At 43.8% G+C, this 9,666-nt stretch overlaps 2 protein-coding genes across 3 annotated transcripts in view; one reads left to right on the forward strand and one right to left on the reverse strand.

Annotated features, from left to right (window-relative positions):
* The window catches only part of Ddb2 (damage specific DNA binding protein 2), a 25,184-nt gene extending 17,161 nt beyond the window's left edge, over window positions 1-8,023 (forward strand). For both annotated transcript variants that reach the window (XM_055600797.1, XM_055600803.1), the window contains exons 4-10: window positions 1,833-1,978; window positions 3,294-3,393; window positions 3,475-3,652; window positions 3,919-4,061; window positions 7,007-7,171; window positions 7,307-7,352; window positions 7,621-8,023. In XM_055600797.1, the coding sequence (XP_055456772.1) occupies window positions 1,833-1,978; window positions 3,294-3,393; window positions 3,475-3,652; window positions 3,919-4,061; window positions 7,007-7,171; window positions 7,307-7,352; window positions 7,621-7,685 (843 nt within the window). In that variant the 3' untranslated portion in view covers window positions 7,686-8,023. The remainder of the gene's footprint in view (window positions 1-1,832; window positions 1,979-3,293; window positions 3,394-3,474; window positions 3,653-3,918; window positions 4,062-7,006; window positions 7,172-7,306; window positions 7,353-7,620) is intronic.
* A 125-nt stretch (window positions 8,024-8,148) lies between these two features.
* Acp2 (acid phosphatase 2, lysosomal) overlaps window positions 8,149-9,666 on the reverse strand; it is an 8,708-nt gene continuing 7,190 nt past the window's right edge. The window contains exon 11 of the mRNA XM_055600813.1: window positions 8,149-8,987. Coding sequence (XP_055456788.1) covers window positions 8,854-8,987 — 134 coding nt within the window. The 3' untranslated portion in view covers window positions 8,149-8,853. The remainder of the gene's footprint in view (window positions 8,988-9,666) is intronic.

The raw sequence follows: 9,666 nt of genomic DNA on the forward strand, positions 1-9,666 counted from the left end.
GAAAGAAAGAAAGAAAGAAAGAAAGAAAGAAAGAAAGAAAGAAAGAAAGAAAGAAAGAAAGAGTTAAACCCAATCAACTAGTAGGAGCAGTATCTTACTAGCAACAGAGGTTTAGCAGACAGTGGAATGGTTAAAACATCCTTACATCTGGGAGAGGTGGCACATTCCTTTACCCTCAGCTCTGGGTAGGCAGATCTCTGTGAGTTTGAAACCAGCCAGGGCTACACACATCTTGAGAAAAGAAAAAGAAAACTAAACAAACAAACAAAAAAATAGGGCATGCCAATATGTTAAGTCAGTTAAGTGCTTGTTAAATTGGTAAACTTGTTCAAGCTTAGAGGCTGGATTGTAGCAATGTAAGAAGGAAGTGGAAAAGGATCTCATGTAGGTGCCAAGTTCTTAACAGTGCCTGATATGATCAGCTCTTTTTTCTTTTTCTTCTTTACTTTTTTGGTGGTTTTGTTTCAAGACAGGTTTTCTCTGTATAACAGCCCTGGCTGTATACAGAGTCCTGGAACTGTATAACAGTCTGTATAACAGTCCTGGAACCTGCTTTGTAGACCAGGCTTGAACACACAAAGAGATCTGCCTGCCTCTGCCTCTGCCTCCTGAATGCTGGGATTAAAGGTGTGTACTACTACTGCCTAGCTTCAGCATCGTATTTGTTATTTTATTTATATGAGACAGTTTATTAGTCTGGGAACTATAGTCCTAGAGCTCACTATGTAAACCAGGCAGGCCTTGAACTCACAGAGATCTGCCTGTCTCTGCCTCCCAAGTACTGGCATTAAAGGCATGTTCTCCCAAGCCTGGCTTGTTTTTTAAAAAATTTTGTTTGTTTATTGGTTTTTCAAGACAGGGTTTCTCTGTGTAGCTTTGGCTGTCCTGGAACTCACTCTGTAGACCAGGCTGGCCTCAAACTCACAGAGATCCACCTGCCTCTGCCTCCCAAGTACTGGAATTTAAGTTGTGTACTACCACTATCCAACATATTTTATTATTTATTTATTCGTGTACAACATACATAGGTGTAGGTGTGTGTGTGTGTGTGTGTGTGTGTGTGTGTGTGTGTGTGTTTTCACCCTGTGGAAACCAGAAGAGGGATACCTCTGGAGTGGGAGTTATAGGCAATCTGAGCCATATTATGGGGATGTTAGGAACTGAACCCTAGTCGTCTAGAACAGCAATAGGTGATTTTAACCATTAAGCCACCTCCCTAGCTTCTATAATAAGCATTTAATAAGATTATGCCATAGGTGTTACTCTTCTCCCCTTTTGTGGGGTGTGTGTGTGTAGTTGGGGGTCAAACTCAGGATCTTGTGCATACTAGGCAAGTGTTCAACACTTGCTGTACCTCCAGGTTCATCACAGTTGTGTCATCACTCCCTAAAATGTCTGGAAGCCTAGGAAAGAACACAGATTGTTTCCTTCCCTCCAAACCCCACCACTTTTCTGAGCTGAAGAAGCTCTTCTAAAAAGAGCACAATGTGGTTTCCAAGAGTTGAATGTAAGGGGGAAAATGTGATAAAGTAGGAGAGCATAAGGGAGTTTTTATGGAGTTAAAATGTTCTGCATCTTAATTTTGGGCATGGCTAGGCTATTCAAATATCTGCGTGTGTTGAAATTCATAGAACTGTGTACCAGAACCAGCCATATTTACTACCTCTGAATTAAAAATATAACAGTCAAAGTAAAGCCTTAAAAAATAAAGAGTATTCTAATGTCAGATCCTAAGCTGGCCTTGGGGTTTCTCTCTGAGTACTGTGTACCCAGGCCTGGTTGCTTACATCTGGCCCATCATTACTCACTGGCTTTTTTCCTCCTCATGTTAGATTGGAGCTGGAGGAAGCATCACTGGGCTGAAGTTTAACCATCACAATACCAACCAGTTTTTTACCTCCTCAATGGAGGGAACAACCAAACTTCAGGATATTAAAGGCAAAGTTCTCCGAGTTTATACCAGCGCAATGTCTTGCAAGTGAGTAGTTTAACTAGTTAGGAAATGCCTTTTAAGCTGTAGATGCAGTTTTGCTGAGAACATACCCAGTCCCATTTCTTTTACTCAGGCCTCGCACAGAGAAGATGGAGGTATTGGCCACTTTGCACCATTCCTTTTCTTCCTTATTCTCTGGCTGTTCTGACTTTGGTCCAAGTGGGTCATTGCCCTAGAAAGGTGTTCTGGATCCTCAGCTCTTGTCTTTGAGGGAAGGGCTTAATCACTTCTGTAAGTCATGTCTATATTAAACTAGACCTATACTTTCACAGGATAAGTAAATTTGGTATTTGCTTAGAAAGGCATTTACAGAGTAGAGCAGGAATTAACTGAATTTTCGCCATGTGTGGTGGTACACACCTTTAATGTCAACACTTGAGAGGCAGAGGCTGGTGGATTGCTATGAGTTCAAGGCCAGCCTGTTCTACATAGTACTAGGCCAGCCAGGACTATATAGTGAGGGCCTGTCTTAAGAAAAAGGAAGAAGGGAGGGAAATGCAATTTTATTGCCCTCCATTTCCTATGTAATGGCCTTACTGTTTTCTTGGTGGAAATGTTAATAGGTAGAAGAATCTTCTCTTAAGAGCAAGTGGCTGGAGAAATTACTTTGATTTCTAGCCAGAGACACAATTCTGCTAAGGTAAGGAATGATGAATGTGAGGCTATGCGGTGGGTCTAACCAGCTAGGGTGTTATTCTGAGCTGCCCCACAAGGCTGAGAGCACACTCCAGGAGAGGGGAATGGATGGGCTTGGCATTCTCCTGGCCATGAACCAGGATCCTTGAAATACCCTCTTCTGGATCTCTTTTTCTCCCATAGTTTTCAAGAGCAAAGGTTTCTAGTTGTATTTGATTTTTCCTTAAATGATCAGAGGGGCAGATGTTCACTTCTTGCAAGCTGTGAGGAGCAGAGCTGCACAGTTTCTATTTGGTTTGTCGTCTCCTTTGCCCCAAGAGTAAAGCATGATGCACATCAGAACAGTAAATAAGGCCTCTCCAGAACCTGGGCTGTGGGAAGCAAGTCAGCCTTTGGGTTTGCTTTGCTGCTCCGAGCTTTCAGGGACCACCTGAGGATTCTAGGCCCAGCAAAAACTAGACAAATTTCTGAGTTCTGTCAACCTCACCTCTCTTTCTGCATGGTAAACGAGGCCAAGTGCTCTTCACTGGAAATTTACAGCAAGGCAGTTACTCATTGATTCAACAAATATGTATTGAATGCCTGTTAGATGCTGGAGCTGCAACAGTAACTAACAGACCTATCTCAGTCTTGAAGAGTCTTACAGCACTCTCTCTCCCTTTAGGGTCTGGTATTGCAGCCTTGATGTTTCTGCCAAGAGCAAAGTGTTGGTTACAGGAGACAATCTGGGACATGTGGTCGTGATGAACACAAATGGCAAGGAGGTAGGTACTCTGTGGCCCACTCCCACCCCCTTACCACTGTTTGATTCTATGTCTCCACCTAAACCAAACCTTTCTCGGCAGCTCTGGAACCTCAGAATGCACAAAAAGAAAGTAGCCCACGTGGCCCTGAATCCCTGCTGTGATTGGCTTCTGGCCACTGCCTCCATAGATCAAACAGTGAAAATTTGGGACCTGCGCCAAATTAAAGGGAAAGACAGCTTCCTCTACTCACTGCCTCACAGGCATCCTGTCAATGCAGGTGTGACATCCCACACCCCATCCTTCCTACTGACCCTGCCTTTCTCACCACCAGCCACCAGGTCAATCCTTTTCCCCACCCTTACCACATCTACTATGTTGATGGCTAGGCCCGCTTTCTGGTTCCGGCTGCTCCTTTGTCTGTGTAATATCTATAATATTTTTGTTCATAGTCCAGATTGACATCTCCTACCTTTACCTAGAAGGGAAGGTCAGGATGCCAGGGGCTGAGGGTTCCTCCAGCTTAAGGACTTTTCCCTTTGTCAGCCTATTTTAGCCCAGATGGAGCTCGGCTCCTGACCACTGACCAGAACAATGAGATTCGGGTTTACTCTGCCTCCCAGTGGGATCTCCCCCTGAGCCTGATCTCCCACCCTCACCGTCATTTTCAGCACCTCACACCCATCAAGGTGAGTGGCTACAGGAAGGAGTCTGTGATTACAAAAATGGGCCAGATCTTTCCAAGCTGGTGGAGGGTCACATATGCAGCCTACAGTCACAAATGCTATCTTTCAGTGGGGGACAAAAAAGGTCTCATAATCCTTTGGCTTTATCTGTTCCTTTTATCCCATTTCTGTTGTGTCTCTCTTTTGAGATAGGGTCCTACTATGTAGTTCTGGCTAGCCTAGAACTTGCTAGGTAGACCAAGTTAGTCTTGACCTAACAGAGATCATCTGCCTCTGCCTCTCAAGCGCTTGTTATTGAAGGCATGAGCTACCATCTATACTAAACAACCACTAAGTTTTCTTAGTACATCTTATAAGCTAATTCTTTAAGCTTTCAGCCCCACATTGATCTTACTGTGCACATTTTCTATGACCTTGGTCCTTTGTTCTACCCTCCCTGTTTCAGCTATGTGCAGTTGACCTATAAACTAAACTAACCTTCTTGGGTTGTCTTGTAGGTTTAAGTGGTTCCTAATAGAAGTAAGACCCTTAGTTTCTCAATTTAGACCTCTGTTTCATCTGTAAGAGGAAATAATATCTAACTGGGAGGGTTTTGTGAGTATGAGTCAGGATACATAAAATACTTGACACCATGCCTAGCCCTTGGTAAGTACTTAATAACAACTTAGTATCCCACATACTTCAAATTAAACCTAATAATAAGGCCAGCCATGACTACATATTGAAATACTGTCCCATGCACACAAAAGGACATGAACAAGGCTGCCTGGCAGTGGTGATGTACATCTTCAATCTCAGCACTCAGGAAACACAGGCAGGCAGATCTCTTGAGTTTGAAGCCAGCCTGGTCTTAAGAGGAAGTTCCAGGACAGTCAGGACTACACAGAGAAACCCTGTCTTGAAAAACAAAACAACAAAAACAATAAAGAAGTCTGAACAAGGCCGATATGAAAAAATTTATTAAGAACCAGAGCTGTTCAGTCCCCAGAATTGCAAAAAAAACAACAAAACAAAAATGCCCCCCTTGGTATCACCTTAAGAAAAACCAAGAGAGAAGCTAGAGAGATGGTTCAGTGGTTAAGAGCATTGGCTGACCTTCCAGAGGGACCTGGGTTCCATTTCTTGAACCTACCTGGTAACACAACTGTCTACAACTCCACTGCAGGTGATCCAGTGCCCTGTTCTGGCTTCTTCAGGTATCAGGTACACTTATGTACATGAAAGCAAAACACACACACACACATAAAATAAAAATAAATAAATCTTCCCCAGGTGGTGGTGATGTACACCTTTAATGCCAGTAGTTTGAGGCCATCTAGATCTAGCAAGTTCCAGAACATCCAGGAGTATATAGAGTGAGACACTATCCAAAAGTAAAAGTAAATAAATATATAAATAAATAAATCTTAGCAGAAGGAGGAGACTATCAGGAAAGCAAACATTTGTAATGGAGGGCAACTCATTTTCAAGTCCCCTCCTAGATATTGGGAGGTAACTTAATTTTTTTTTTTTTCTTTTGAGACAGGGTCTTATTATGTAGTCCTGGCTAGCCTGAATTCTCTATATAAACCAGGCTCACCTTGAAGTCAACAGAGCCTTTGCCCCAAGAGTAGGGAGTTGTGGTTGTTTTTGTTTTTCCAATAAATTCTGTTTGTTTGCTCTTCTTAAAAAATATATAACAATTGCATGTCAATATACATGAAACTGAAAAACTTCCTTGTAATTTTCTGTGAATTCTTAAAATAAAAACCTTTAAAAGTTGGGTGTGGTGGCACAGGCCTTTAATCCCTGAGGCAGGAAGATGCCTCACAGTTCAAGGACAGACTAGTCTACAAAGTGAGTTCCAGGACAGCCAGGGCTACACAAAGAAATCTTTTAAAAATTAAAAACACCTTTATTTATTAGTTTTGTGTGTATGCCCGTATACTGATGTCACAGTGGTCAGAATTGGTTTTCCCCTCCCACCACATGGTCCCTGGGGATCAAACTCAGATTATCAGGCTTGGTTGGTATCAGATGCCTTTATCTGCTGAGTCATTTAGCCAGCCCTCATGTTTGTCTTATATGCATGCAGTACTGGGCTCTTCCTGGCCTATTAGTGGTTAAAATCTTTGAGAAAAAAAATACATATACAGACACATATGTATATATAAAAAATTATATATATAATATACCCACACATAAACATTGTGTGTATAATCCAGAAGAGTGCACTGGGTTACCTGGAAGTGGAGTTATAGACAGCTGTGAGCTACCATGTAATAGGAATTGAACCCAAGTTCCTCCATAAGAACAGCACATGCTCTTAACCATGAGCCAGCTCTCTAGCTTTTCTTAAGGTGATACCAACCTGAGTGTTTTGTCTTTTGCAGTTCTGGGGACTGCACCCTTGTGCATGGTAGGTAAGAGCAATAGCACTGAACACCTCCGGCTCTTAACAAATTTTTTCATGTCAGTCTTGTTCAGACTTGTATTTGCCTGTTTGTTTTTTCAAGGTAGAGTTTCTCTGGATAGGCCTGGCTGTCCAGGATCTCCCTCTGTAGACCAGGTTGGCCTGTCTGTGATATACTGGGCTCAAACCCACAGCCTTGCGTATGCGATGTAAGTGCTCTGTCACAGCATATCACAGACAGCCCTAAAGAATACCTTTATGTGTACAGGCTAGAAGTGAGGTGTCTTCCTCAATTGTTTTCCACCTTATTTTTGAGACATGGTTTCTCACGGAACCCGAAAATCACTGATTTGGCTGGACTAGATAGCTGGCAAGTTCTAGGTATCCTGTCTCCACTTCCCAACTGTGATTGCAGGTGCATCATGATGAGATTTTTATATGGGTGCTGGGGATCCAAACTCTGGCCCACTTGTGTGGCAAGCCCATTACCAACTGAGCCGTCTCCCCTGGCTTTGAGAATGCTGACGTCTCTCTGACCAGCCTCTCCATTTCCTAGGCGACCTGGCATCCACGGCACAACCTCATTGTTGTGGGCCGATACCCAGATCCTCATCTCAAAAGTTGTGTTCCCTATGAACTAAGGACAGTAGATATGTTTGACGGAAGCTCGGGGAAGATGATGTGTCAGCTCTATGATCCAGGATATTCCGGTATCACTTCGGTGAGACTTGGACCCTCACTGATGGGAGGAAGCAGGGAGTCACACTACCTTTCTGATCAGAATTAGTCCCCATGTGTCCTTTTGCCTCTGTACTGCCTTTAACCCAGCTTCTCACTGATACTGTTACCTTTGCAGCTCAATGAGTTCAATCCTATGGGGGACACACTGGCCTCTTCTATGGGTGAGTAGAAACAACTACCTCAACCTAAGCCTGACCCTAGCCCTAGGTTTCAGTAGAAGCTAAATTCACCTTAGTCCTGTCCTATTCATCCCACGGTAGTAGGCAAAAAAGATATCTAGGGGACAGTGGTCTCTGGCCTAGGTCACCCATTTGGCTTTATGTTGGTCACGGCAATATCAGACTACTATCCAGTCTGCTAGTTCCCCATGACAGCCCCAAGCTCTGAGACCAATAACAAGGTATCAGCCAGACTTCTTGCTTCTTCTAGGTTATCATGTTCTCATTTGGAGCCAAGAGGAAGCTGAATCACACCAAGATCATGAAAGAGAATGAAGGTGTGGGACAGCACCACCTGTACCCCATGAATAGGAACAAGTTCTGTGGGAAGAGGCAACTACTTGTAAATAGACCAGAAGTGCCCACCCTTAGGGTTGTAGTTGGCATGGGCTACTGTGGGGTTAGGGCACTGGCACGTTACTGCTCTAGATTCTGCTCCAGAGATGGAAGAGTAAACCAGCTGCCCTCAGAGTCCCTGCTATGTCTAGTCTGGAACCCAGTTTATGCTAGAGCCAAGGTACTTTTCTTTTTTTCTGATGTATGGTAGAATAACCAGGGAATTTTTTAAAATTTGTATTCAGTCTTGATATGGCCAATAAAAGCATATTCTTTGATCCTTTGTATACCAACTAAGAAACCCAAAAGCCCAACTGAGTTTCTGGGTAGACCTAGTACTGACCTGATAAGTGTGCTCCTTGGGTGTCAGAAATGGGGAAGGAAAAAAGCACAGAACCAGCACTCACAGTCAAAACCTTCATTTCCTCAGAGCTACTTCAGCCCTATTTTGGGCCACAGTCAGGTGTCCAGTTAACCATCTGAAGAGCCCAGCCCAGATGAGGGAAAGTCACTTCATGATTCCGTGTGTTTCATGCCTGTCATCCAGGTACAATATAAATATTTTCAAACCTGCCTGAGGCAGCTGCTCAAGACAAAAGTTGACACTTACAGTAGCCTCAGCCAGAGGGAAACTTTGCTGTTGGGTGATCCAGTTTCTTGATAGCCATAGTTTATACTCCCATACTTTTGCGTCTAAAAAAAGTACCAAGGGACAATGTCCTCCACGCTATTTGCTAGAAGACAAAGAGCAAGGCTTGGTGGAAGAGCAAGGCAGATCGAGTACCGGGTTCTTCAGGTTTTTGTTTTTTGGTTTTTAATTCCAGGTCCTGAGTAAAACCTGAATGCTTGTCTGTATCCCAAGTCATTAGGAAGTATAGAAGAGGCAAATCCTGTTTGGAGAAGCCAGAATCCAACATAGTACATGGTAAACATCAGGCGTGTAGTCACAGGTGTCATATGGCCAGCCCAACCTCACTCATTCATTTGGGCTTAGGTAATCAGGGAGGCTAAACCCAGGATACCCTGTCCATGGGCTGGGATCAGCAATAGTCAGGAGCAAGGACTCAGCTGCCTCCCATAGGAGAGAGGGAAGAGGACTGAGAGGTTGTCAAGCATGGTCTTCCCTGTCTGCAACATGGTGATAGCCAGGAGGCTGGGCCTGCATCCGGAAGAGGACAGTGAGGAGCAACACTATTAGAAGGAAGAGGATGGAGCCACAGACAGCCAAGGCCACAATCACCTCTGGGCAGGGGAAAAGAAAGGTAACATTAGTATTCATCCAACAAATACAGAGCACTTACCCCATTCCAGGTACTATTTTGACAACACAAGGAATACAAAGGTGGTCAAGACAGTCTGTTCTCATGGAGTTTGTATTCTAGAGAAGAGATCCAGTAAACAAGCATTTAATGGCAATGACATACTAGTGATGCCATATGAGCAAGATAAGTTAGTCAGAAGTCACTGAGGAAATAGGACCAGACCTGTGGTCAAGAAGTAACCAGATGAGAGTAGAGTGTCATGTGGTGGGCGTAGGAGGACAAGCAAGTACAAAAGGCTCTGAGGATGCTGGAATAGCCTTGGTGTTCTGGATTCAACAAGAAAGTGTCACTGGGAAACAGGAGATGACCAGGCCCAGTAGAGGCTGGGTGGTCATGGTAGAGAATCTGTGCTTGGTGTATGATTAATACACATACACAGAGACACACACAATTTTTTTCTTTTTATTATTTATTATAATTTATTCAATTTGTATCCCAGCTGTGACCCCCTCTCTCATCTCCTCCCAGTCCCACCCTTCCTCTGTCTTCTCCTATGCCCCTCCCCTAGTCCCATGATAGGGGAGGTCCTTCTCCCCTTCTATCTGACCCTAGTAACACACACACACACACACACACACACACACACACACACACACACA

The sequence above is a fragment of the Psammomys obesus genome, unplaced genomic scaffold (genome assembly GCF_907164565.1).
Source record: "Psammomys obesus unplaced genomic scaffold, mPsaObe1.curated_primary_1811, whole genome shotgun sequence".
NCBI classification, from domain to species: domain Eukaryota; kingdom Metazoa; phylum Chordata; class Mammalia; order Rodentia; family Muridae; genus Psammomys; species Psammomys obesus.